The sequence below is a fragment of the Penicillium soppii genome (genome assembly GCF_028829465.1).
Source record: "Penicillium soppii strain IBT 18220 chromosome Unknown utg000003l, whole genome shotgun sequence".
NCBI lineage: Eukaryota > Fungi > Ascomycota > Eurotiomycetes > Eurotiales > Aspergillaceae > Penicillium > Penicillium soppii.
This window is the reverse complement of record NW_026643233.1, coordinates 2,775,748-2,802,302: the sequence shown is the minus strand read 5'-3', so window position 1 is coordinate 2,802,302 and position 26,555 is coordinate 2,775,748. Positions and strand designations below refer to the sequence as shown.

Here is a 26,555-nt window from a genome sequence, read left to right as displayed (position 1 = left end):
AACCAGTCCAGCAAAACACCATAGTAAATACCAGGCAGTAGAACCCACATCATCCAGACATCGTAATAGGTACCTAGCAACAGACGTTCAACAAAGCAAAATCGGAAAAGAAAAATAACAAAATATAAGAGCCACAATAAATCAATCAAAATTGCAACTCGGCAGAACGACCATCACTTGCCATCATAGACTTGATCTGGCGTAAGCGAGAACTCACCCTTCTTGATTTCTCGCGCATCGACGTGATCAGGCTTCACGAATCTCGCAGTCAAGGCAAAGCGCAACTTATTCTCTGGCACCACCGAATGCTTTTTCAGTCAGCACCAACGTCCGCCTGCTATGGGAAGAAAATACGAACCTCGTAGTACTTCTGCAGATTTTCACCGTGCATAACAACCAGATCGCCGTGGTGAAGCTCCATCTTAATGGTGATAGGAGCTTCCTTGCCCTTGCGGCCCTTCGACAGCGCGCGCCGAGAAGCGTCATACTCACCTTGGGAGATTTCACCAGCATCGAAGTTTTTCTTGAGCGCACGGCGCTCGCCTTCGAACATGCAGTCTTTCAAGACGGGATCATTCTGCAGAATGGTTCCAATGGCCTTGGGATCTGCTCTTCGGGTGGAACCGTTGAAATACTTATACTTCATACGCACAAACATGGTCGCTTTAGCGCCGAGGGAAAAGGTGGCGATGCTTGGGCCCAGTGAGGACTCGCCATCGTCATGATACTTAGGGCAATGTTAGACGGGAGTAGGTTACGGTATTGATACTTACCCCGATTTTCATCTCCTCGAAATAGCCTAGCATCAGTAGTTCGTTGGGAGGTAGGTACTTGTCCCCTGGAGACATAACTGCCTTTTCAGTCGCCCAGGACAGACGACCCAGAGCTCGGAGTATATCCTTCGGGGCTTCATCGAAGCCCTTCGAATCAACAGACACCACATACTTGTAGGGCATTCCGTAGTTGACGGCAAAGTGAGAAGTCAATGTACCCGCAACGAGACTTTGTTGAAGTCGGAAGCGTTTTAGACCGAGGTCATCACGCTGAAGATTGATGAAAAGGTCATCAGGTCCATTCTTGCGGCTGTTGATCATTCGGTTTGATACAAAGTGGGTGATTGAACCAACTCCATTCAGGTTATAAGTCAACTTCCGGTAGGGAAAAAGCGAGTTGTCATCAATTTCCGGGATACTGTACTTGCGATCAAACAAAATTGCGCGCTTGATAGGTGCCAGCTCGAAATGATCGAGGACGACCCGGAGGGGCACAGGATGCATGTTCATGAACTTTTGGAATGGACACCTTTCTCGATATTCTTCTTCGAGAATTGAGTCGTCGTCGCATTTCCAGCCTTTCCAGAACGTTCGTCGGATGCATTTGAAGCACATTGGGCATACAATTCCCTTCCATGCAATGCGTGATGTGCTGACATCTGTTGCAGTTTCATCTAGGGTGGAGAGAAGATCAGGAACGAGACTGTAGCAAGGCTGGACCGCTGGATCTGGAGGACTTCGGAAGTTCAGGAAGTCGGGATGAAAAGTGAGCTCGGCTGGAGGAGTAATGCCATCGATTTTCCAGAAATCGATGCAACCAGGATCAAGACACATCCAGCCTTCTCGATAGATTTTCACGCTCTCAGTCGAGCAGTGGTGACACTTGAGAACTTCCGGTTTTGTTTGCAAGTCTCGCTCTTCGAGGGGCAAGGGAAGGGGCGACTCCTTTGCTGCCCACCAGCTCTTCTCCGGAAGATTCAGCTTCTCAAAGCGAACCTTGACGCCATGCTTATGGCCAATCTTTTCGAACCATACATTGGTAACACGGAACCAGTCCATGATGTTGTAGCGATGTGGAAGATCGCGGTTGAGGATCTTATTCTTGCTTCCTATAATTGTGATCAGCAAAGATCTTTCAGAACAACAGTCCATTGGAAACTCACCAATAACCAGACCGACTGCAAGCTTTGAAGTCTGTGTACCGGTTATACTCTGCACGAGTGCATTATCGGAATCTTGATTCTTTTCGAGAGTCAAGTTTCCCTCAGAATCCTTGGTGCAGCATCCGCCACTGATCACATTAGCATTCAGAGCTCACCATTGTAAGACGATTTAATTGAACGTAAGGGATGTAAACTCACATTCGAGTAATGATTACTTCGTCATCGATATGGGTCCGAGTACCACAGTCCGCATCAATGAGAAAACCATAGCAGAAGCCTTCGCTGTGGTACATCGCGCCTTGAGTGCAGCGAAACCAAGGAATTGCATCACACAATTGCTGACGTCCCTAGCAATAGGGTCAGTATTACACTCAACCAATCATGTCTTAACTAATCACATACCTCTGCCCAGGCCGGGGGAGTTCCATAAACCTGTTCAAGCGGTTGGCCGATGAGAGCAGCTTCCAGTTTTTCTGGCGAGACTATATGATGTCAGATCTAACATCAAATGCAGGAAGTCATTCTTACGCTTGATGATTGTTTGTTCTTTTTTGGATTTGGTGACGCGACCTGCTCGCACTGGTCTTTCGGCCACCTTACGACGGCTGATAGCAGCACGCGGTGGCATATTTGATCATGAATTACACAAACAAGCTACGATTCATAGAGTCAGTGTCATTTTGGTCTTCTTCATATATGACTAGCAAAAGGGAATATCATGGTTGGGTTTGTCAGGCACTCACAGCTTGGGGGCTCAATGGCATTGAGCCCTATATAGGACCAATTACTGTTTCTGTTGCGTTCAATCTATAATTTTAATCTGAAATAGACTGTCTGAGGTTGTTTCAACAACGGAACCGATGGCTGGTGGTTTTTGGTTGATGGTAATGAAAGCGACAGGAGATGAATGGTGGGTGAGCCAGAGATATATATTGCCAGAGCGGCGTTGAGGTCCGAGACTCCCTGCGGTAAACCATCGACATCATGTCATTGACTCGTAGCTTAAGACCAGCTACTTGTTGAATATATTGATTTATTGAAGCAATTGGAAAATCTGTGATGTTTTTGGTGTGGAATAGATATAGATATACCTGGAGACTGAGGTGAAGAGCCTTCACCCAAATGTATGCCTTGAGCAGCTAGACCAGACCAATGAGGGATAATACGACAAGTAATTAAAGTCGATCTAGATTGTATATGGGTAGACCGAGAAAATGACATACAAATCGAAATATTTTGAAGTGGGAGTATTTCGGCATCGTTCTAAAGGGAAAAGCGAGGGATCTACATGCCAAGGCTGACTTTAAATTTTGATGTGCGCACGCATACGAGAACTGATACATCCATGTGGATGTACTTTTTACGCCTACGCATGACAGTGTCACTGGTAATAATTGGAAGTAATCTCTTGCGTTACACACTACTGTAGATTCTTGTAAATCAAACCAAGAATCAAATTCCCTCAATTTTCAGTTGTGATATACCAATAGTATGGCATAGTATGGCGGTATCCTACAATGCCCTCGGATATCCAACGACCGAGGCATCTCTGCTCTTGGCGGTATAAGCTCCGAACACCACATCGCTCAATATCCACCGAATCGGATGGTTCACGATTGATCAGACCGTCGGCTACCCAAATTCGGGTTAAATCCAAGGCCAAGAGTATTGAAAATGAATACGAACAACAGGAGACTAAAGACCCTCGCAAGGTTTGCCGAGTTCCCCGCACGTCTCCACGCTTCATTAAACTCCCCTCGGCCGCTTTTTTTCTTCTTTTGCGCGTTCCTACCTTTCTTCCTATTCTCTCTGTATCTGTACGTTTTTGATTGTTTGATCTGTAAGTATAGTTTATTTGCACCCAACTGGCTACAGCTAATCACATCATTCCAATAGCCGAAATACCGAATTATACCACATTCGATCTACATAAAACTACCCGGCTCTAAATACTCTGACGTCAGGCTGTGACGAGAATTTGGAAAAAATGGTATTCTTACCTGCGAAAGACGCCGGTCAATTGGCGCCAATTCCAGACAACATCCCCATTAGCGAGTTTATGCTCAATGAGAAATATGGGCGAGTGCCACACGCCAATTCTCGCGATCCATACACATGCGGCTTCACGGGGAAATCGTACTCGTCGCGCGAGGTCGCAAACCGCGTTGACTACCTGGCCCGCAGTCTCTCCAAGGAATTCGGCTGGGCCCCGAACGAAGGGTCGGAATGGGATAAGACGCTGGCTGTCTTCACCCTGAACACTGTAAGCGCAGAAGGTCCCCTGAAGAATGCCGAAAGCTGACCCCAGAAAGATCGATTCCCTTCCACTCTTCTGGGCCGTTCACAGACTGGGCGGTGTTGTCTCGCCCGCAAATGCTTCCTACTCCGCCGCCGAGTTGACGCATCAACTGCTTGACTCCAAGGCCAAGGCCTTGGTCACCTGTCTTCCTCTCCTGTCTATCTCCCTGGAAGCCGCAGCCAAGGCTGGTCTCCCCAAGAGCAAGATTTACCTGATTGATGTGCCAGAACAGATCCTCGGCGGTGCAAAGGCCCCAGCTGAATATAAGACCGTTGGTCAGCTCGCACAGGCCGGCAAGTCTCTGCCACCAGTGGAGGAGCTGCGATGGAGCGCCGGCGAGGGCGCCCGTCGCACAGCGTTCTTGTGCTATTCAAGCGGAACTTCTGGCTTGCCGGTTAGTACCTCCCATATTTCATCGAACATCAACTGACGCGCAAACAGAAAGGAGTAATGATCTCCCACCGCAATGTGATCGCGAACACTCTCCAAATCAAGGCATACGAGGAGAGCTACCGCAACGACGGGGGAACAAAATCCCCAGGCACCGAAGTCGCGCTCGGCCTTCTCCCGCAGAGCCACATCTACGCCCTCGTAGTCATTTGCCACGCCGGCGCATACCGCGGCGACCAGACTATTGTCCTCCCCAAGTTCGAATTACAATCATACCTCAAATCCATCGCCCACTTCAAGATCAGCTCACTCTTCCTGGTAAGACACCTCCAACCCAGGCAAAACGAAATGAAAAGAAAAACACCCACTAACCGCCCCAGGTCCCCCCAATCATCATTCACATGCTCAGCACCCAAGACGTATGCTCAAAGTTTGACCTCAGCTCGGTGCGGACCCTATTCACCGGCGCCGCGCCGCTAGGCGTAGAAACAGCCACCGATTTCCTCAAGCTATACCCGAACGTCCTGGTCCGCCAAGGATACGGTACGTCCCTTGGAAACAAGCCTAGAACCCAAAACTAAAAACTAACGATCCCAGGTCTCACGGAGACATGCACAGTGGTAAGCTCTACGCACCCGCACGACATCTTCCTCGGCTCCTCGGGCGCCCTGATCCCGGGCTTCGAAGCGCGCATCATGACACCCGAGAACGAAGAAATCACCGCCTACGACACGCCCGGCGAGCTGGTCGTGCGCGGGCCGAGCGTTGTCCTGGGCTATTTGAATAATGACAAGGCGACCAAGGAGACGTTCGAAGACGGGTGGATGCGCACGGGCGACGAGGCTGTTATCCGCGTTAGTCCGAAGGGCGTCGAGCATGTGTTCATTGTCGATCGGATTAAGGAGTTGATCAAGGTTAAGGTACGTAATATCATCTTACGAAAGAGTCTTGAAAACTCGGACCGCCCACCAAAAAGTTGCTATTACTAACCCGCGCAGGGTCTACAAGTCGCGCCCGCCGAGCTGGAAGCTCATCTCCTTGCGCACGCGGCTGTTTCGGATGTCGCAGTCATCGCTATCCCGGATGCGCGGGCCGGCGAAGTGCCCAAGGCGATTATTGTTAAGGCTCCTGGGGCGGGGTCTGACGAGGAGGTTTCGCGGGCGCTTATCAAGCACGTGGAGGATCACAAGGCGAGGCATAAGTGGCTGAAGGGCGGGGTTCGGTTCGTGGATGCTGTTCCTAAGAGTCCTAGTGGGAAGATTTTGCGTCGGTTGATCCGGGATCAAGAGAAGGAGGCGCGGAGGAAGGCTGGGAGTAAGATCTAGATGTGTATACACAGTTTCAGGATTGCGACGGTGGGTTTGGTATAGAGCGAATCCCGCAATATGTATTTCATAGCTTTTATGACCTTTTGTGCTTTGGTAGTTAGTTTGGAGAGTGGGGTAGGGTTGTTGGCACGCTGCGAAGTAAACATTATGGGGTATCATTAAGCGTATGTATGGATAAATCAAGCTGAATAACGAGAAAGGAAGCATTGCGAGCCTCATTCGATGCTTTCTTCAGGTACATTTGCTTCGGTGCCAGTTTCTCCAGCATCATCTGCCTGGGAAACCTCTTCCCGAGAAAACTCTGTCCGAAGGCTAGCTTCCCGGGGGATATTTTCTGGAAGTGTGCATGGCTGAGGGACAGAAACACCTGCCTGGTTGGGGGTTCCATGAGGATGCGCTTGCATTCTCGAAAGAATTTGAGTAACAGCCTTAGCAAGACCTCGACAAAGGCCAGCCCAAGAGGCGCGCTTCGCGAAAATATCCGAAACCTGCGAAAGCAAACGCAGGGAGCTCTCTCTGCCCGTCAAAGTACCCACGCCGATCAGATCCAGGCCAGTGTTGGGTCCTTGGTCGATCCAAATTCGAATTTCCCTGGTGTCTTGCAAGCGAACAGGGGCAGTTGAAACATTCGGCTTGCTGAGTTCGGAAGTGACGACGATTGTATCGAATGCCCAGATATAGAAGAAAGCAACCAGGAAACAGAGGGGGTCGTGGCAGGCGAATTTAAGCTTGGTCTTCAGGGTGCTGAACACGCAGATTGCATGCCAGAGGCATTGTCTTGCGGTGGACGGGTTGGCTTCCATCCAGGCTTTCAAGCTACCCCCCTGCGTATCTTCGCCTTGCCACCTGGAGAAGGACCAGAGCATGTGGAGGGACACTTGACGTAGCAGGCAGAGAATGTGGTGGATGACGTCTCGGGATGCGACGTAGTCGGGTTTGGCAGAGGTAGGGATGATTGCGAACACATCGTCCATTGACAGGAATATCATTGCGCGCAGGGCCCGAGGGGTGAGTTCAGGAAAGGCTGGTCCTTTGGGGGGTTGCATACTGGCTACTGCCGAAGCTATTCCTGAGGTCAAGATGGAAGAATAGAACATTTTGTCAACGAACAACCTTTGCTCGCTGTAAAGAGAAATCATATAAAGGCTTCGACGGAAAGCATCCAACCCTTCGATGGTTTCCTTAGCTGTTCTCACGTCGATCTGAGTCGATGGGGATACTCGATAAGCTGATATATATGGTCAACACGAAGAAATTGCTTCTTTGAGGCATAGATACAACTCACATTCAGGGACCCAAGTGCTGGGAATTTTACGCCGCCATAATGTTTGACTGCAGGGAAATTCATCTGGGAGTTCGTGCTGACCAAGAATGGGTTGTCGGTCGAATAAAATGAGTTGGAAGCACTCGAGTTCTTCCCTAGTGTTAGATTGGCTTCGAACATACTTTATTTGATTTTCTCCGGGGAGCACTCACGGAATACACAATGAACAAGACGGATACGAGACTCTCTTGCAAGCCATGATTTCCAATTTCCCGGGTATAGCGCGCTTTCATCTGTCATGCATCTATCGCCCTTCAAGGCACGGGCCAAAGTAACCAGTAGATTTCGCTCATACTGCAGCTTCAACTGCGACTTTTGCGAACCATCAAACATCAGGCAGATATCGTAAAGAAACACAGCTTGCACATAAGACAGTGTTGTTGTTTCCGGCGATTGGGGTTGCTAACTCGATTAATCAGGGAACGGATAACTCTTAGATGACGAACTTACGTTTTGTCTCAATGCTTGGCTCAGTAGGTCTTGGAAGTATACGGAGAAAGTACCGGCGTTGCTGAATGTGACATAGTGAGTTCCCACAGTGGCCACTGCCAACAGTACTATCCACTGGGAATGATCGGCTGATTCCATCGCATGTGGGTGCACCAAAGGGTACTCATGATCGAAATGCTGATAATAAAGGTGCACGAAGTTGTGGATAAGTTTTGACAACAAGGCGTTCAATGGCAGATCATCTGCCTGTTTCGCTTTCGTGATAAATGATCGGACTGCTTCATACGCTGGTTCACCGATTGTGATGCTGCATTGAGCTTCATGCATTAGACGACGCTCATCAGCAAGCCGCAATTTAGGGAGTGACGCTTTGACATAGTGGTGGGTTGGCCTTTTGAAAACGGGGCGAGAACTCCGAGCTGGAGGTTGTTCATCTGGCATAGAAGCAACTGGCGCACATACTGCTGGCGATGTCGGTTGGACAAGCTCATTGTTGTCGCCGTCTTCTGAGTCCGAGATATCAATCACATCCTGCGAAATGTCCATTGGATCCTGGGCATGACTTGATGCAGGCAATTTTGAGCCTAAGGTGGTTTCATTAGGTCCACTATCATTCGCCAACGACGGCGATGAGGCACTAGGATCATTGGTATTCTGATTGAGTACCTCTATATCAATCCGTTCTCCCGGATGGTATTTTTTCATATGATTGGAAAGCCTGATTCTATGTGCAGGTTAGGATATATATTTGATCTAGAAGAAAACAATGCCTGCAGAGCAGAAACTAATGCGTACTTGCGCGTATAGGACTTTTGACACAAGCGACATTTGAACTCCTTCGAGCCGGAATGTCCCCGGTCATAACACCTTTGTGTGAGAGCTGTGCCACATTGATCACAAGTGAGATGCAAGGCTGGACGGGAATGCGTCAAGACATGGCGTTTCAAATGGTGTTTACGTCTGAATGTCTTGTCGCATTGCTCGCAGGGGTACGCATCGTCTTGTAAGGGCTCCATGGCTATTTGGAGCACCTAAAAAAATTCAAAAAGCTAAAGCACTCGACAGACACAGTCTGTTGGCAAAATTGGGCATGCAGTCACATATCAATCTCCACAGACTCACAGATATAAAAAGACAATCGCGATGCTTTCGCGTCACGTCGAGCAGTATACAAGGGCGGTCAGAGAAGCGGTCAGTGATACTGCATAATCTGCCGCGGGGTGTGGATTTCTAAGCGGGGAGGTAGGAAAAAAAAGATTCGGAGCATTAGCTTGCAAACATATTTCTTTCGAGAACTACTCTTGTTTTATTCCTTTTTTCAAGGCCATACCAAGAATCAGTCTCATCATCCCATACATTCACTACCGGACTATCGCCTATTCATTCTGACTATACGATAAAATGTCTTCTAACGACCCCAACCACGAGAATGAAGAGGACTATCTGCAGGCAGATGATGCCGAAGAGGTCTTTGAGCGCGGTGAAGATGATGAAATGGAAATGGATGGAGACTATGACGAGAACATGACTATTGAAGATGAGATTACGTTCCAGAACGACTCAGCTGCACACTTCGACTCGCACACAGACTCAGTGTTCTGTGTTGCTCAACACCCCGTTCACAACCACATTATTGTCACTGGTTCAGGCGATGACACCGGGTACATTTTCGACTCAACTCCCGCACCCCGGCCCGTCCTCCCTTCAAGCTTTGAGACCACTCCTCAACCACGGGAGCGCGAGGCCCTACAACCTCTGGCCAAGCTTGATGGACACACTGACACCATCAATGCGGTGGCTTTCACTGAACCGGCTGGAGAATATGTCATCACGGCTGGTCTGGATGGCAAGCTGCGGGCCTACCGGGATACCACACCCAAGAAGACCGGAACCGCATGGGAGTTCTTTGGCGAGGCCCAGGAAGTAGAGGAAATCAATTGGATGGCGGTCTGCCCCTACCAGAAGAACAGCGAAGAACATAAAAATGTCATCGCTATCGGTGCCAACGACGGTAGCGCGTGGGTCTTCCGTCTCGACCATACCAGCGCCAATCCTATCTCTATCATCCAGACTTTCTTCTCGCACACCGAATCCTGCACTGCAGGCGCATGGACATCTGATGGAAACTTGCTCGCTACAGTCTCCGAGGATGGAAGCTTCTATGTTTATGATGTCTTCGGCGCCGCTGCCGCTGCAGGTATCGAGTATCCGGCTGGCACCAGTGTCGTTCTCGGTCTGACCGCGGATGACCAGCGTTTCGCCGTTCCTGGTGGACTTTACAGCATCGCTATTTCTCCTAGCGGAGGTATTGCCGCGTTGGGTGGTGGCGAGGGCAACATCCGTGTCATCGGTCTTCCCCGCATCACCGCATCTGGCCCATCAGCCAAGGGCAAGGCAGCCCCCAAGTCCGCCGGTGCCACCGCCGCTGGCACAATTATGGCTGCACTGCAGAACCAGACAGACAATATTGAGTCTCTCTCTTTCTCCCAGCCTCCGTTCACTTTCCTGGCTGCTGCTTCCGTCGATGGCTCGCTTGCGATTTACGACGCTGCTCATCGCTTCGCTGTCCGCCGCCACATTCAGGGTGCTCACGACGACGCTCCCGTTGTGAAGGTTGAGTTCCTACCCAGTAACCGCCAGCTTAGTGCCTCTGTCTCAGGGCCTCTTGCGTCCGCTTCCGCGGCTCAGCAGAACCGCTCTTGGATGTTCACATCCGTTGGCCTGGACGGCGTGGTCCGACGCTGGGACGCTCGTGGTGGTACCACCGCTGCTGCCCAGGGATTGATGCAGGAGTGGAAGGGCCACATGCCTCTCACTGAAAACGAGGATGGTGAGCAGTCTGGCGGCATCATGGGCTTTGTGCAGAATTACGAAGGACAACGCATTGTCACTGCCGGTGACGATGGTATTTGCTTGGTCTTCGAGGAGTAACTTGAGTCACTTGGTCAAAATTACATAGAGGGGCGCCCAAATATGCATAGTGGGGGTTCATGTCGATAATGATATTACGTGTTTATATAAGTTCAAAATCAAACCCACTTGATGACCAAATTTTGAGAGGCAGATATATCAACCCATGGTCATTTCTTGGACTCTGACGCAATGTATCTATGTGACTTATACATCGCTTGATAGCTTTGAAGTAAGACTGGAACCTGGGATCCACACAAGGAGCAATAAAAGCTCAAGGTGTACTAGAGCTTACCATTGTGCGTTACCGGATCAATCAAGAGAAATTTTAGACCAATTCAACAGTCGAGCAGAAAAGAAATATTTCGTCGTGGTGGTGGAACAAAAGCTATGTACATTCGACAAATCAAACCCAAAGCGCCATCTGGAAGCAAGTCACACGAGCCAAGAGAAGCCGCATTTCCGCCCTGAACGACGGAAGAACCTGAAAATGGCAGAACAGATACCATCATCCAAATCTTGATTGTGGTTGTGTGGTTGTGGGGACGAGTCGACTCATTCTTGTCGACTGGGGTATACGTCCTCCACTTGACGATCTGCAGTTCGGTGGCATTCTCAATTGGTCTCCAGAGAGAACTTTAGTGGTGGCCATCACCGTGGTGAGCGTCGCCATGGTGGTCATCCTTCAGGAAGAAGTGCTCGTATGTGCAGTAACCGGCGAAAGCAACAGTCGCGATTCCGAAGCCGGGGAAGAGGCCCTTGAAGCGGTTGAAGCGGCTGAAGGGGCCATAGTAGCGCCAGGCCTCACTACAAACCATTAGTACCCGCTGAAATTGATTTCAAGCTCAGATCAGATTGACGTACTTGCGAGCCCATGGGTCCCGCTTAGCCCAGCTGGAAGATGGGGAGGCCGCGGCCTTAAATTGCGCGAGGTCGAAACCAGTGGGGTTACGGGCGGGCATTGTGAGAGATGTGTAGATGAATGTGACTTGAATGCGAGAAGAAAAAGATATGAAGAGCAGTAACTGTGTACCCTAATCCGCAATCATCCAAAGTAACAGTGAGAAGGGCCGAAGACGAGGAAAAGAGGTGTGCTTGGCAATCGACCCGCGCTAACCGCATACGGCAGCCATTAGCTCCCGCCTTGGACTTCGAGGGACGAAACTGTCACTTCATCTATGCGCATCTTTCAGACAACACAATGCCACCTCCAGTCGGCAGATATGGGCCATCTGGTCTAGGTGCTCCTTACAATATACAACAATCTCACATTCAATCTCACCCACACGCACAATCTGCAAACACACTACCTCCCCCTTCGCTTGGTCATCCTGGCTTTGCGGGCAATCCAAACACCAACATTAATCCCTTTACATTATCCGGCGCTGGAATTGCAAATGGCATGTCGGTAGCTGGCTTCCCGGGAGCTGGTGCCGATGGTGGTGGCACTGGCCTTGCTAGCCATGCGGCCCAGATGGGTTTCGCGCGCGGTGCGCAAATGCAACAAGCACAGCTACACCAGGGTCATGACGGTCGGTTAGCACTCGATGCCAAAGGTGGTGCAGTAAAATCAAGGATCAGAGATGTCTGGAAGCACAACCTGGCTCATGAGATGGCAGTCCTGCGTCAGCTGGTCGACAAGTACCCTTATATCAGCATGGTGAGAACCAATTAGGTGGGGTTCCTGGGCAGATCGGAACCCCCCAGACTTGGTGACAAAATACACACTAACTGAAGTCTAGGATACCGAGTTCCCTGGGATTGTTGCGCGACCGATCGGATCCTTCTCGAACAAAGCGGATTACCATTACCAAACCCTGCGGTGCAACGTTGATCTTCTGAAGATGATCCAACTGGGAATTACCCTGTTCAACGATGAAGGGGAGGTTCCCCCGGCTTCAAGCTCCGATTCAAACGGCCAAGCGTACGGCGTGCCTGCTCCTTGCACATGGCAATTCAACTTCCGATTCTCACTCGAGGGTGACATGTACGCCCAGGAGTCAACAGCTATGCTCGCCAAGTCAGGGATCGATTTTGCCATGCATGAGAAGAACGGCATTGATCCCTTTGAGTTTGGTGCTCTCTTGATCAGCTCTGGACTGGTATTGTTGGATGACGTTCACTGGGTCTCATTCCACTCCGGATACGACTTTGGTTATTTGATGAAGATTATGCTCTGCTCCCAACTCCCCGAAAACGAGGAGGAGTTCCACAAGCTTCTCACAATTTTCTTCCCGTCACTCTACGACATCAAATACCTCATGAAGCACGCCGGACGCAACCAAGCCGTCAACGGCTCGCCTCTCACCCCCGCAGCAGCACAAATCCTCACCAACCTCGGCCAGAAGTCTGGTCTTCAAGACATCGCCGATGAACTTGGCGTGAAACGTGTCGGGATCGCCCACCAGGCTGGATCGGACTCACTAGTGACAGGTGAGATCTACTGGAAGACCCGCCAGCTTATTTTCGGCGGTGAGATCGACGACAGCAAATACTCCGGTCAGATTTGGGGTCTCAATGGACAAATGCCCGCGATGGCCTATAACATGGCCCAGCAAACGCCGAACCTCAACGGTGCCAATCTCTACTCTGGTACCCCCAGCACCCCAAATACCGGGTCTCACGGAGCTGGCGCCCAAACTCCCCAGCAACACACATCTGGGTATAATTCGTCAACCCCGGGAGCCTATCAAATGGGCCGGGCATAAGCCAAAGCTCTCAGAGCTAGGGCTGATACGATATGATGTATGTACATAGGCACGAGAATATCGTGATCTTTTTCCTTCGATCTTCGGCATTGTCTTCGCGCCGGCTTTTCACGGGCATTGCTTGTGTGTGGTTCGCGCGTCTGGACGACGGTGTTGGGCAGGAAGGTGCCAGGCGTTTGATATGATTGGGTTTGAATCCATTTCCGAGGCGTTGACAGGCTCTATCATGGCCTTGTGCCTTTCGTTCTTGTCATCTAGGTCGTTTTCTTTCTTTCTTGCTGTAGCTAGATCGGGCATATGACCTGTGTAAAGGAATTATGGTTTTTGTTCTATTAATCACCTACATTCGTAGATCCAATAACTTCTGTGTAATTGTAGAAGTGTAGATCAGCGCATGCAAGACCAAGCTGCCAACCATTCAAGATAATTATCGAGTTGTCTATAGCAAGGTACATTGTTCTACCCCGCGTGACAAACGCCTATGAATAAATGCAATGATACTTGTTATATCAATGCCAATCCATATGCAGACAAGCATCTTTTTGCTATTTTGGGACTGAGCAGATCACGCTAAACCTCATGTGGTCATTAGATCCGCGTCTCCGCAAGTAGGGTTTATCTAATCGAATCGAGGTATATAATTAGTGACCTTCTATAGCATGTCTCTTAAATAATCTACAGACCTGGAGTTGAAATATCAAGATCAAATTGTTTGATCATATACCGCGGTACTTGACTCGAATTGTCGCTGCGGTGCTCTACATTGTGAAATACTCGACACAAGATGGTTCTTGACCGACTACAGCAATTGACCCATCAGGTCAGCGCAACCGCGCCACCACCTCATCCTCTGGATCCTCTCTCTGCGTCTGAGATCGACAGTGCCGTTAGTATTATCCGCAAGGAATATGGCTCGCTCAACTTCAATGCCGTCACATTGTACGAGCCCCGCAAGGCCCAGATGATGGCCTGGGTGGCAGACCCAGAGCATGCCTCTCGCCCTGTCAGAGCTGCTGATGTTGTCGCCATCTCCCCAGATGGCAAGGTATATGATGGTGTTGTTGACCTGGGTCAAAAGAAGATCATTCAGTGGCAGCATACGCCCAATGTTCAACCCTTGATCACCATGGAGGATCTACAGGAGGTCGAGCACGTTGTACGCAAAGACCCAAAAGTCATTGAGCAATGCGGCATTATCGGAATTCCCAAAGAGGATATGCATAAAGTATACTGTGACCGTGAGTAAAATTTGCCCTTTGCCGAAAGCTCGAGGCTAATCAATTACTTTTTAGCTTGGACTATTGGATATGATGAGCGATTCGGGACTGGTGTCCGTCTCCAGCAAGCTCTCATGTACTACCGTCCTCACCCAGATGACTCTCAATACACCTATCCCTTGGACTTCTGCCCTATCTACAACGCCGAAACCAAGCAGATCATTCACATTGATGTGCCGCCGGTGAGGAGACCCCTCAACAAAGCCCCACCAAACAATTACCATCAAGCGGCAATCGAGAAAGAAGGCGGCTTCCGAAATGATATCAAGCCCATCCACATCACCCAGCCAGAAGGCGTCTCGTTCGAGGTCAAGGGTAGAACTATCGAGTGGCAGAACTGGAGCATTCATGTCGGCTTCAACTACAAGGAAGGCATTGTCCTCAACAACATCACATTCAACGACAAAGGCAACGTCCGGCCTGTTTTCTGGCGTCTGTCACTGGCAGAGATGGTTGTACCATACGGCAACCCGGAGCACCCGCACCAGCGCAAGCACGCATTCGACCTGGGCGAATACGGCGGCGGCTACATGACCAACAGCCTAGCCCTAGGATGCGACTGTAAGGGTGCAATCCACTACATGGATGCTGCCTTCGTCAACCGCGCCGGCGCAAGCGCAATCATCAAGAACGCAATCTGCATCCACGAAGAAGACGCCGGCATTCTGTTTAAGCACACCGATTTCCGCGACGAGTCCATGGTCGTAACACGCGGCCGCAAGCTCGTCATCTCGCACATCTTCACCGCAGCAAACTACGAGTACTGCGTGTATTGGATCTTCCACCAGGACGGCACCGTCCAGCTGGAGATCAAGCTGACCGGTATCCTAAACACGTACTCCCTCAACCCAGGCGAAGATACCAAAGGCTGGGGAACGGAAGTCTACCCCGGCGTCAACGCCCACAACCACCAGCATCTCTTCTGTCTGCGCGTGGATCCCAATATTGATGGGCCCGATAACACCGTTTTCCAGGTCGATGCCGTGCAGGGGCCTGGCGAGGTTGGAAGCGCTGAAAACAAATACGGGAATGCCTTCTATGCAAAAAAGACAAAGTTTTCTACTCCCCTTGAGGCAATGTCCGACTACAATGGCGCTACAAGCCGGACTTGGGACATGGCCAATACCAACAAGCTCAACCCATACAGCAAGAAGCCCGTCTCCTACAACCTTGTCAGCCGGGACGTTCCTCCCCTCCTCCCCAAGGAAGGAGGACTGGTCTGGAAGCGAGCTGGCTTCGCACGCCACGCTGTTCACGTCACTAAGTGTATGTTTTTCATCATACCTTACCTCTCATTTATATATGTATATATGTTTTACTAACCTACCACAGACGATGACGAGCAAATCCACCCGGCCGGCCGTCACGTCCCCCAAACATCCGGCGAGCCCTCCGAAGGACTGCCGTCGTGGATCGAAGCCGCGGGCCCTAATTGCTCCATCGATAACACGGACGTTGTCTTGTGGCACACTTTCGGTCTCACTCATTTCCCCGCGCCAGAGGATTATCCTGTTATGCCGGCTGAGCCGATGACGCTGCTCCTTCGTCCCCGTCACTTCTTCGACCGTAACCCTGTGCTTGATGTCCCGCCTAGCTTCTCGCGTGCACCGACGCAGGTGGCTGCTGGATCGAGCTCTTGTGCTTGTAAGAAGAGTGATGGGTCTAGTGTTTTGGTTTGATGTATGGATGAACTTAGTTGTGGGTAATTAGTTTTATATCTTTATAGCGTCTAACATTTAAGATCGCGTGGGTGTTGCCCTAATCTTGGCCCAGTCTCGCAGCTCTTCCAGTGACCATGCATGTATAAGAAAGCGATGATAAACGAAGTCAAAAATCTAAATCTCCAGGTCGAAAATCCGATGTAAAAGCAATCCATAAACCCCTATTTTTGCCATCGCCATAGGTACACCAAACCTGTCAACGACACTCAAAACCGATAATGTTGTGCTGGATGTAGGCAGTCGCACAGCAGGAAATGCAACACAGGGGATTATTCTATCTATTGCAATATCCTTCGGGTTCATTCTCGTCTTAACGAGAGAGAGAAAAATTAAGATATATCACAACAGTGTATTGAAAGAGAAACATATTGAACCGAATATCAACGATACCCAGTCAACAGTAATACCCGAGTATAGATAACAAGCCCATACAACAACCGCAAAACGCCAACAACACACAAGGGAATCGTATAGTCAAAATCAACAAACCAACCTCCCTCAAGCCTTCACCAAAGCTCTCTCAACCTCGTCCAACAAACCCAACAACTCCTTCCCACCCTCACTCTCCCTCCCCTCAATATCAATACTCTTCTGCAAAAACCTCCTAGCCTCCTCATACCTCCCCATCTCTGCCAAACTCTTAGCAATCCGCCACCAAGCCTTGACGTTCCCCACAGGCTTCGAATCCACACTCGCTTTAGCATCAACTAACGCCTCCGGCCAAGCCTGCTTAGCCATGTACGCCTGCGCACGATTCGCATACAAGCCCGCCAGCTCGTCGCGCGCCACAGCAACAGGTTCCCAGCCGGGCCGGGCAAGAGCCATGTCGATCGCGTATTTGTACAGCGTCAGGGCTTCATCGTAGTTGGTTTTGCGGTAGGCTGTGTTGGCGCTGTCGCGTAGCTTGCTGATTTGGGCGCTGAGCTTGGGGTTCAGTGGCAATGGGGGTGGGGGGATGTTGGCTGTTTCAAGGGTGAGGAGGGAGCGGTGCAGGGCGTTGAGTTCTTTTAGTTCGTTGGCTATGGTGGTTGCTTGGCTAGGTGGGAGGTTGTTGGCTTGGAGGGAGAGGGCCTTCGTGGCGGGATCCATGTAGATCGGGTATTGGTTGTAGATGTCGATTTCGCTGGCCATTTTGGATTGCTGGACCGGTGGTCTGGTCTTGAGGTGGTGGATTGGAGGGTTTGCTGGTTGAGGTTAGTATAGGTGCGGTGTTGAGGTTGTTATTTTGCGGTGCAGGTTGGGTGGTGATGGGGCTTGGGTAAGTTCATACCTTGTAGTTTTAGAATTGGAGTTTCTTTCCGCTTGTTCAATTAAACAGTCTTCAATTGAGGCTCGAGGTTGGGTTTGTTGTCTTTTGGAGAAGAGGGTAAGCTGTCCAGAAACCCCGATATGATGAGCGGTGGCAGAAAACAATTGTCTTATCTGGAAACAAGCAGAATGAAATGGTTACATGACGTTGAATGTTACGAGCAAGCCCATTCCATGCATTTCAACTGCTGATATCGATTATCTAAAGACAAAACGTGGCTGAAGATAAAATTGGAAAAAGCCTTACATGCAAACATCTATATTTTCCTAAATTCAAGGCAAAGCAGGACATACAATCGTAATCCCAAGGCCCTTAGACCCTAGGAAACATGAGACAAGAGAACAAGCCCAGAAAAATGATGCGCCAACGCCGCTCCATGGTCCAACCCAGACGCAAAAAAGCACATCAATCCTCCGGCAACAGGCAACTCACTTAACTAGGCCGCCTCCCATACCCTCCAGCAACCGACGATCCCCCGAACCCAGAGGGAGCAGTATACTCCGAGGGAGTATACTCAACATTCGCAAACTGATCCCCAGGCGCAGGATTATAGTGCTGGCCATGCGCACCACCATACCCGGTAGTGTTGTAATCGTGGAGACCGCCCGGTGCAGGCGCAGTGGGGTCGTATGCGCCTTGCATTGCGGACCGGCCGCTATGGCCTAGATCGTCAATCTCGCTCTGCTGCAGCAGGGCGTAGTCCTCATCTTGGTCGCCGCGGGAGGAGGCGCCCATTCCGCCGCGGCCGGAGCGGAAGTCGTCTTCGTCTTCTTCGAAGTCGTGGGCTGGGTTTGAGGAGAAGGCGGCTTTGCTTTGGGCCGCGAAAGTGGGATCCGAGACTGCATCGGGAAGGGTTCCCGTGCGGCGGAAGTGCATTACGTTGCGGAAGGAAATGAAGGCTGTTATGGCGAAGAGGATACTGGTTCTCTTGTTAGTTGGGTTTTGGTAGTTGGGTGGAGGTTTACGTACAAGATGAAGACGCCGATGATTGTGGTTGCTTCGCTAAGCTTGCACTTTGCCGCGTTTCCGTATGCCCAGTTGTCGCAGCCGGTCTTGGTAGAGGTATCAGTGGCTCGCTTGGTGGCGGATTTCGAGTCGGATTTCGAGTCGGATTTCGAATCAGTGCTTGAGGAACCCTTGGATTTACCCTGGGCCACGTATGAAGCGAGACAGATCCAGGCGCTGGCCCAGAGGATGGAGTAGAGGACGTCGACACTGGCGAATGCGTATACGTTGCCGAAGCGGCGGGCTCGGGGCCACATAGGCACTGCGACTAGGTAAATCAGGCCGGGAATACTCAGCCAGCACTGTTGGGATTGTCAGTCATGCATGTCAGACGCTCGCTATGTCGCGGAAAACTCACCAGACCCCAGTACCAGCCTGTTCGGCCATCGATGCCATCACCTTTTGTCCAGATAGCGATGGTTAAGGCCCATGCGATGAAGATAGTGAATCCTTGTATGCAATGCAGGATGTTTTTTGTCCGTCCGAGGTTGCTGCCGCCTGATGATCGCGGCATTTGGAACATCATTTTCTTGCTGCAAGGGTGTCGCAACCCTAAATATGTCGCCCGGATTGTTGAGAATTGACTTATGAAGTCATAAGAGGTACGAAGTTGGAGAAGAAGACACAACCGAAGAACTGGGGGATTCGGGTCAGGCTAGGCTCGCAAAAAGTGCCGTGTTTTGTTTTGCTTTTGCTGATCTCTTTTTCCACCACGATTTATGTTGTCACACTTGGGAAAAAGAGATCGGAAATATGTGCAAGAGTCAATGTGAACTTATTGTACAATAAATTAATGAACATTGACAAGTTCTACAACGTTCTGCCGAGGATTTGGTTGTATTTTTCGGTATACGTAGGCTCCCGTTGATCGCCCAGGCGACAGTTGCTATTTTAGGAACTCCGCCACACTTCTTGGCAATGGCTGTGTCTTCATCTTTAAATACAGCGTATGTACAATATCATTGTTGACTGCAGATGTCAAATTTGGAGAATTGGGATCATCAAGATCTTACGTCGAGCATAATCTAACTGCGTTTCAGGTTGACAACCTAGTATCAGCCCAATGGCAGTCCGACTGGAGCCTTGGATTGCTGATCGAGAGCCACTCTGTCAGCCTCTGTTTTGAGCATGAGTCTCTTTTCTTGTTCGATTACATTCTTTCAGTCTCTTGGAAAGTGTGAGAATTGCCATTGGAAGCAAAATCAAAGGCTGTTAGCAAGAGACCTCGACGTGGCAAGTTTTTGGTCCACACAAGGCAGGTGCAGATGTGAATGTGCCCTGGCCATGAATGCGCCCATCCATGGATGCCCTAGCAGCCGCCGTGCGCACGAACAAATTAGGATTGTCCAAGTCCCAGTTCGCGCGGGAGCAGATATCCACGCAGCAACCCTAGATGGAAACTAAGGAAGTGCACTTGTAGCAGCATGCTTCTTCATTCGTGTACATCGGCCTAAGGCCCATACAATCATTCATTCATGAAACTCATCGCTCGTAACGTTTTTCTTCATGCCAAAATACAAAAGAGATCCCCGAACTCAATACCCATTCAACCCAGCCTCCCGCATCTGTTTCACCAATACCCAGATCTCCCGCAAGGGCTGATAAACATGCACCTGCCACCACCAAGGCACAGGATCAAGGATCGAGAACAGCGGGTCTTTCCAAAACAACAAGTGCACCAGCTCTGATTTCATGACTTCGAAAACAGTGAGCACAAAGTGTAAAAGCGAGAACTGCAAAAACGCAGCAGGAAGGATAGCAGCTCGCGCGAGTGATTTCGTCGGCGGACTCGAGGCCAATCTTGCTTTAATGTCGGCCATGTCGACTGGATTGGAGGGAAGCACGGATAAATAGCCCGCAATGGGAGAAGCACCATCGTGTAATAGACTCTCGGCCGCCCTAGCGCCGGGCTCGCAGCCAGCGATGTAGATGGGGTGTCGAACGGAATACGCGTCGAACTCTTCATCGATCATCAGCTGCACAGTCAGATGACCGGTGAACCGAACACCGCATTTCACAGCAAAGCTCTGCATAAGTTTATGCACAGCAGCAGCCAGCGCTTCATCCAGACGCGACGAACCCCATTTCGACTTTGAATCCGACAGCCGGACCTTGATCGCTTGGACATTTCCGCGCACAACAAGAAGATCAGCAAACAGCTCTCCGAGACGAGAGTGCTGCTGCATGATCCAGGGCTGATTCTGCGAGATCTGAATCTCGCTAATCAAAGTATACGTCTTGCTGAGTGTGCGGCGAGGCAAGAGCATAGCGCGATCACTAGCCGCGGGCGTCACGCTGGCCATCTGGTACGATTTCGACGGCGAGCGATGCAAAATCTTGTGCACGGAGTCGCGCGACTGGACCTTGTGGTACTCCAGTACCGGGAACCCCTTATCAGCCACGTACTGCCGGAAAGACTCCGGGCGAGCGAAACAGGCAGCCAGGTCCGCGTCAAAGGTAATGCATCTGCAGCCTGTGCGGCTCTCGACGACCTGGCGCGCTGTCGCGTCTTCGAACGATGTTGCCTTTGGCGAACACGGAATCCAGATATCTACTTTTTCACGGTTGATGACATCCTGCAGCCGCGGAATGTAGTGGTCTTTCGGGATGCGGTAGAAAGCCACTAGAGCTTTCGACATGCTCCCGCCAGAGCGAACTGGTAGGTCTAGATCAGTAACATCTGCGCCGATGACGCGGTGGCCTTTTGCGGCCCAGGCCCTGGCGAGCTTCAGCCCGTGCGGCGTGCCTATGCCGGTGATTAGAATTGTTTGGGGGTAGAAGCGGACACTTCGCTTTGGGCGACGATTTGTGCGGATGTATGCTATTGATGCTGCCAGGGCAAGGATGGTGTTATCGAGGAATATGAGGGTGAAAGAAAGACATATTCGGAGGAGGTGCCACAATGCATGTGATAGTGTTATTGAGAGTGAGGTTTTGGTGGATTTGATGGTCACTGCGACCCTTTTTTTTAGGTGGGCGTTGGCCATGAGGAAGTAGGAAGACCTCGACCCTTCAAGTCTTTGGAGTGCGTGTTTGAGACATGAGAAAAGACTGAAGAATGAGAAATGTGAGGTGGCTGGTCAATGAGGGGGAGGCTTGGCCTGCAGATCTAGCTCGGTGTGACGATGCGATGCATGAACACGATAACAAGTTCGATCTTTAATCTATTAAACTTGAAATCTCCCGTTCTAAACATTGTAGAGGGGTAGATCTGAGCTTACTCGGATCTAACCTACAATTGGTATATTCCCGGCATATTCCCCATGGGATCAGGTTTCCGACCTTATCAATCAGTACACTAGAACCATATCATGCTCGTTGCACTCGGCGCTGATTACCTTAAAGACTACCTCCGACCTCATCTCCGACAGTTGAGAATCCACATAACGCCATGTGAACATGATTTTATGCGATCAATGTCCAGTTGAGGAGGTGGCGGTCGGGGTTATGCTCTGCTAAGTATTTATCCCCGAGTCTAAGTATAAATCCGGCAGATGGCTCACATGCCTTGACCTTTGCATTTCTTTTGACTTTGAGTCGAACACTGCTACTGCTTTTTTGTTTCGAATTTTAGTTCCAAATTCCAATTATATCAAAATCCATAATGTCTGCAACAGAAGATCCCCGCGTACGTATCTCCCTCCCATTCAGAACCCAACTAACGGTATTCCAGCGCGAACCAGGCAGAGAGCTCAAGCTCCTCCACTTCATCTACAACCAGCCCAACCTCGACGAAATCCGCGGCCGCCCGCAAAAGGTTATCGACTTAATCCATGAATTCGAAAAAGACTACCACTTCATGAACGTGGGTGCCGAGAAAGGCAAAATCGTCACAGACCTAATTGACGAACAAAAGCCCAAAACCATGATCGAACTCGGCTGCTACGTGGGCTACTCAGCGATCCTCTTCGGTGACGCGGTACGCCGCAACGGCGGCGAGCGCTACCTCAGTCTAGAACTGAACCCGGAGTTCGCAGCGATCGCGAACATGCTCGTTGAACTAGCTGGCCTGCGCGACTTCGTGCGCATCATCGTCGGCCGAAGTGATCTGTCTCTTCATAAACTTCTGACATCCGGTGACGTGACTAAGGTGGAACTTCTGTTCATCGATCATTACAAACCGGCTTATACCACTGATGTCAAGCTTTGTGAGCATTTGGGGGCTATTGGGCCTGGCTCGGTGCTTGCCGCTGATAATGTGCTGTATCCCGGGAACCCGCCATATCTGGAATACGTCCGTAGTTCAGTGGAACAAAAGCGGGAGGCGGCAAAGGATGGACCTTCCAAGGGCTATGATACTTCTGGAATGGCAGAACGCACGGTACAGTCTTTTGTGGGGAAAGATGATGTGCCCACTTTTCAATTTGTTGGAAATCCAAACTTGGTGTATGAGAGTCGCTTGTGTCAGCCTGAGGGATTGCAGGTGAGTATCATAGAAGCCTTCTCCGGGTTCTTTTGCTGACTGTCATTGGTTTAGGATGCAATTGAGGTGACCAAGTGTGTGGGTGTTGCTCAGTGATGCGGCACAAGCCGATGAATATTCATGGTATATATACCTAATTAGGTAGATTGATTTATAATAAACCAAATAAAACAACCAATAAGTCCAGGCAGACAGTAGTCCGATGAAAATATGCAAATTTATAGAGTCGAACATTCTAAGGTTGCCACTTCGGGAACCCGAGAAGTGCGTCGGCATTTGCCCCCACTTTGTTAGTGTTGCCGTCGCCAGGACCTTCCCATGTTCCCCCGCCAATTGATTTCCGGGGACATATATAAATTCCTTCACCCCTCCTCTTCCTAACATCCAAATTAACTCACTCACATTCACAATGTCTACCAAATCTTACAACGTCGGTGTTGTTGGCTACGGCTTCAGCGCAAAGATCTTCCACATTCCCTTCGTGAAAGAGGTCCCCGAGCTCAAGCTCTACGCCATTGTCCAGCGCACTCCCAAGCCCAACGATGATGCTGAGAAGGACCACCCGGGCGTGAAGTCCTTCCGCACCGCCGAAGAGATGGTACAAGACCCTGCAATTGATGTAGTGATCATCACCACCGCCCCGGATTCCCACTTCGCCCTCTCCAAGCTGGCACTGGAGGCCGGCAAGCACGGCAAGTACCTCTAAGTCCGACAATTGAAGCCAAGCTAACATGCTACAGTCGTCTGCGAAAAGCCCTTCACCCCCACCACCCAGGAAGCCGATGATCTCGTCGCCATTGCAAAGAAGAACAACAAGCAGCTCGCCGTGTTCCAAAGTATGTCCCAGCTCGTGACTCTTTACAACAGCCATACTAACATTCACAGACCGCCGCTGGGACGCCGACTTCGTCACCCTCTCCAAGCTCGTCAAGAACGGCTCCCTCGGCCGCATCTCCGAGTACGAAACCCACTTCGACCGTCACCGCCCCGAGGAGCCCGCCGCCGATGCCCACGCCTGGAAGAATAAGGTTATCCCCGGCGGCGCCGCCATCTACGATCTCGGTGCCCACCTCCTCGATCAAGCCGTGTACCTCCTCGGCCTGCCCAAGCGTATTACCGGCTTCATCGGCTCCGCCCGCGAGGTCAACACCTCTTCCTACGAGGATGCCTTCACCGTTCTGCTGCACTACGCCAACGGCACGATGGTCACCGCCAAGGCGACCGTCGTCAGCCCCGAGGATGAGCAGCTGCGCTTCTGGGTACGCGGTGAGAAGGGTAGCTTTAAGAAGGTAGGAAATCCATCCAGACGGTGATTGATTATTGATTCTTTTGATACTGACTTTGCTTTTAGTACCACCTCGATATCCAGGAGGATCAGCTCAAGGCTGGTATCATGCCAGGTGATAAGGGCTATGGTCGTGAGCCCCAGGAGCGCTACGGTACTTTGACTACCATCCAAGATGGCAAACCCGTTAAGGAAGTTGTTCCTACCGTTGAACCCCCTACTTATACTGAGTACTACCGCAAGCTTGTGCGCGCTCTCGATGGCGAGGGTGACCTTCCTGCTAGTGGTGCTGAGGCTCGTGAGGTGATTCGTTTGATTGAGTTGGCTCGTGAGAGCTCTCGTACCGGTCAAACCTTGGATGTGTAAATTTTAAGATGCTATGATTATGATCTCAGGAGTAAATTGAAGATGCCTTGAATATACCTTGGATATATGCTGTACAATTATTATATCAAGATCATCACAGGAGATAGATGGTGACAGTTCTGCAAACTATTTCTATAACGCATGGCCTCAAGAGTATGAAAAAAAGACAAAAAGATCAGTGACGACATACCAAGCCACTAGTCCCAAATGGGAATTTTTGTTACCAAATACAAACGCAGTGAGTGGAAGCCCAACGACGTAAGCAATTGGAGAAATTGGCCTTGACATTGTGCCGTGGAGCCCGTCAAGTCCGCGGAGAAACAAAGATGTTGCGTGTCCAAGAGCCTAAATGAGGTATCAGTGAGCAATAATGGGAGATTTGCTTCTTACCACCATAGGGCTGAACACCCTCATGCCACTGCGCACCTTTAGACCGCGGGAAGTCAGTATACTCGCAGTAGAGCAAAGTATACAAAACCGGACATACGAAGATGTCCCCCTCCCCATCAACCTGGCACTTCGATATAGACAGCTACCTCAACCCCTTCGTGCCCGCGCCAAGATGGCATCTCGTCCCAAAACCCATCGCCCACATGCTCGGGCATCGTGATAGCCCCGTCAAACCAATAGGCAACATCCTCATCGCCGGCTGGTCACTGCTGGGGGCCTTCTGCGGCGTGGCACTAGTCGCATCTGTTTCGAAGCGGGTGCCTTCCTTCGAAGCGCGGGACGCGCCTGCCATTGTGGGCAGTTTTGTACGTTTTCACATTTCTACTAGACTCCCCACAACAGAAATAAGCAAGACAAAAGCAACGACAGACAAAACTAAAGCAGAGCAAAGCACTAACGATCCGCAGGGCGCTGCAGCCGTGATCGAATTCTGCGCCATCGACTCGCCCTTCGCTCAGCCCCGTAACGCAATCCTCAGCCAGGTCGTCGCGTGCGCCGTCGGCGTCAGCATTGCGAAGTTATTCGCGCTCAGCCCGGCTGCCGAGCAGTACACGGAGCTTGGGGGCGCGCTTGCTTGCGCTCTCACCACGGCCATCATGCTACTGACTAACACGGTGCACCCGCCGGCGGGCGCGACGGCGCTGTTGGCAGTCACGAATGAGCAGACTGCGAGGCTGGGCTGGTTCCTGTTTCCGGTTATGTTGCTTGGTGCTGTGCTGATGCAGGTTGTCGCTGTTGTGGTTAATAATGTTCAGCGGAGGTATCCGTTGTATTGGTGGACTGCTGGGCCGCTTTCTGGGCCTAGACGGGATCTGGAGAGGAAGGGGGGGGGAGGGAGGTCCTCGTCATTATGAGGATAAGGATAGTTTGACTGATGTTTGTAGGCGGTTAGTTGTTGAGGCTGGGGATGTGCTGGTTCCTGATGGGTTGTGGGTTTCTGATGAGGAGAGAGAGGTTTTGGAGAGGATAAGTGGGCGAATTTGAGATATTTTTTAGTTAATATAGCACATAGTTACGAGTACATAGTAGTATACATCTAGGTAGTGGTATATAGTACACCACTTCTTATCGTCCAGTCGCAATTCGCACAAATCAACGTGGCAAATTGACGCCTTAGGTGTCAACCTGTGCGGTGACGTCTGCCCCAATCAGAATCCACTTACTCAACCCACTGAGGAATTTTTTTTTCCGTCAGTTCTTAAAGGATCTTCTCTCATCTCAATTCAAAATAAGAACTTGATTCAAAACATATATCAAGGGGTTGTCTACTTCATTCTATTCCTTTTTTTCACTATCTCATATTCTGACGTCGAACGATTCTATCGATAAGGGCACAACACTCCACTGCCTCGCGCCCCTCCATTTCCTTCCGCC

At 50.5% G+C, this 26,555-nt stretch overlaps 14 protein-coding genes across 14 annotated transcripts; 7 read left to right on the top strand and 7 right to left on the bottom strand.

Moving 5' to 3' along the window:
• Positions 1-173: 173 nt before the first annotated feature.
• N7529_003193 (uncharacterized protein) lies at positions 174-2,564 on the bottom strand (the record flags this gene model as incomplete). The annotated part of the gene is made up of 7 exons (XM_057238720.1): positions 174-308; positions 359-727; positions 774-1,882; positions 1,937-2,064; positions 2,135-2,283; positions 2,339-2,418; positions 2,465-2,564. 7 exons carry the CDS (start codon positions 2,562-2,564, stop codon positions 174-176), a joined length of 2,070 nt encoding a protein of 689 aa, XP_057101331.1.
• Positions 2,565-3,923: 1,359 nt separating this feature from the next.
• N7529_003192 (acyl--CoA ligase) lies at positions 3,924-5,950 on the top strand (the record flags this gene model as incomplete). Its single annotated transcript, XM_057238719.1, has 6 exons — positions 3,924-4,199; positions 4,249-4,629; positions 4,677-4,943; positions 5,006-5,168; positions 5,223-5,545; positions 5,624-5,950. 6 exons carry the CDS (start codon positions 3,924-3,926, stop codon positions 5,948-5,950), a joined length of 1,737 nt encoding a protein of 578 aa, XP_057101330.1.
• A 218-nt stretch (positions 5,951-6,168) lies between these two features.
• On the bottom strand, positions 6,169-8,432 carry N7529_003191 (transcriptional regulator family: C2H2 zinc finger and Fungal Specific TF; the record flags this gene model as incomplete). Its single annotated transcript, XM_057238718.1, has 4 exons — positions 6,169-7,181; positions 7,239-7,367; positions 7,430-7,679; positions 7,728-8,432. The coding sequence occupies 4 exons, from the start codon at positions 8,430-8,432 to the stop codon at positions 6,169-6,171; spliced, it is 2,097 nt and encodes a 698-aa protein (XP_057101329.1).
• A 696-nt stretch (positions 8,433-9,128) lies between these two features.
• Positions 9,129-10,658, top strand: N7529_003190 (WD40 repeat domain-containing protein; the record flags this gene model as incomplete). The annotated part of the gene is made up of 1 exon (XM_057238717.1): positions 9,129-10,658. One exon carries the CDS (start codon positions 9,129-9,131, stop codon positions 10,656-10,658), a length of 1,530 nt encoding a protein of 509 aa, XP_057101328.1.
• A 617-nt stretch (positions 10,659-11,275) lies between these two features.
• On the bottom strand, positions 11,276-11,599 carry N7529_003189 (NADH dehydrogenase [ubiquinone] 1 beta subcomplex subunit 3; the record flags this gene model as incomplete). Its single annotated transcript, XM_057238716.1, has 2 exons — positions 11,276-11,444; positions 11,502-11,599. 2 exons carry the CDS (start codon positions 11,597-11,599, stop codon positions 11,276-11,278), a joined length of 267 nt encoding a protein of 88 aa, XP_057101327.1.
• Positions 11,600-11,838: 239 nt separating this feature from the next.
• N7529_003188 (CCR4-NOT core DEDD family RNase subunit POP2) lies at positions 11,839-13,345 on the top strand (the record flags this gene model as incomplete). Its single annotated transcript, XM_057238715.1, has 2 exons — positions 11,839-12,297; positions 12,380-13,345. 2 exons carry the CDS (start codon positions 11,839-11,841, stop codon positions 13,343-13,345), a joined length of 1,425 nt encoding a protein of 474 aa, XP_057101326.1.
• A 108-nt stretch (positions 13,346-13,453) lies between these two features.
• On the bottom strand, positions 13,454-13,800 carry N7529_003187 (uncharacterized protein; the record flags this gene model as incomplete). The annotated part of the gene is made up of 2 exons (XM_057238714.1): positions 13,454-13,647; positions 13,686-13,800. The coding sequence occupies 2 exons, from the start codon at positions 13,798-13,800 to the stop codon at positions 13,454-13,456; spliced, it is 309 nt and encodes a 102-aa protein (XP_057101325.1).
• A 329-nt stretch (positions 13,801-14,129) lies between these two features.
• On the top strand, positions 14,130-16,301 carry N7529_003186 (peroxisomal copper amine oxidase; the record flags this gene model as incomplete). The annotated part of the gene is made up of 3 exons (XM_057238713.1): positions 14,130-14,583; positions 14,638-15,888; positions 15,955-16,301. The coding sequence occupies 3 exons, from the start codon at positions 14,130-14,132 to the stop codon at positions 16,299-16,301; spliced, it is 2,052 nt and encodes a 683-aa protein (XP_057101324.1).
• A 540-nt stretch (positions 16,302-16,841) lies between these two features.
• On the bottom strand, positions 16,842-17,474 carry N7529_003185 (uncharacterized protein; the record flags this gene model as incomplete). Its single annotated transcript, XM_057238712.1, has 1 exon — positions 16,842-17,474. One exon carries the CDS (start codon positions 17,472-17,474, stop codon positions 16,842-16,844), a length of 633 nt encoding a protein of 210 aa, XP_057101323.1.
• A 610-nt stretch (positions 17,475-18,084) lies between these two features.
• Positions 18,085-19,183, bottom strand: N7529_003184 (uncharacterized protein; the record flags this gene model as incomplete). The annotated part of the gene is made up of 3 exons (XM_057238711.1): positions 18,085-18,571; positions 18,622-18,959; positions 19,016-19,183. The coding sequence occupies 3 exons, from the start codon at positions 19,181-19,183 to the stop codon at positions 18,085-18,087; spliced, it is 993 nt and encodes a 330-aa protein (XP_057101322.1).
• Positions 19,184-20,192: 1,009 nt separating this feature from the next.
• Positions 20,193-21,644, bottom strand: N7529_003183 (uncharacterized protein; the record flags this gene model as incomplete). Its single annotated transcript, XM_057238710.1, has 1 exon — positions 20,193-21,644. The coding sequence occupies one exon, from the start codon at positions 21,642-21,644 to the stop codon at positions 20,193-20,195; it is 1,452 nt and encodes a 483-aa protein (XP_057101321.1).
• A 617-nt stretch (positions 21,645-22,261) lies between these two features.
• N7529_003182 (O-methyltransferase) lies at positions 22,262-23,176 on the top strand (the record flags this gene model as incomplete). The annotated part of the gene is made up of 3 exons (XM_057238709.1): positions 22,262-22,285; positions 22,331-23,080; positions 23,135-23,176. The coding sequence occupies 3 exons, from the start codon at positions 22,262-22,264 to the stop codon at positions 23,174-23,176; spliced, it is 816 nt and encodes a 271-aa protein (XP_057101320.1).
• A 313-nt stretch (positions 23,177-23,489) lies between these two features.
• N7529_003181 (putative NAD binding Rossmann fold oxidoreductase) lies at positions 23,490-24,731 on the top strand (the record flags this gene model as incomplete). Its single annotated transcript, XM_057238708.1, has 4 exons — positions 23,490-23,772; positions 23,821-23,916; positions 23,966-24,369; positions 24,432-24,731. The coding sequence occupies 4 exons, from the start codon at positions 23,490-23,492 to the stop codon at positions 24,729-24,731; spliced, it is 1,083 nt and encodes a 360-aa protein (XP_057101319.1).
• Positions 24,732-25,222: 491 nt separating this feature from the next.
• Positions 25,223-26,165, top strand: N7529_003180 (HPP family protein; the record flags this gene model as incomplete). Its single annotated transcript, XM_057238707.1, has 3 exons — positions 25,223-25,486; positions 25,589-25,941; positions 26,066-26,165. The coding sequence occupies 3 exons, from the start codon at positions 25,223-25,225 to the stop codon at positions 26,163-26,165; spliced, it is 717 nt and encodes a 238-aa protein (XP_057101318.1).
• Positions 26,166-26,555: the final 390 nt, after the last annotated feature.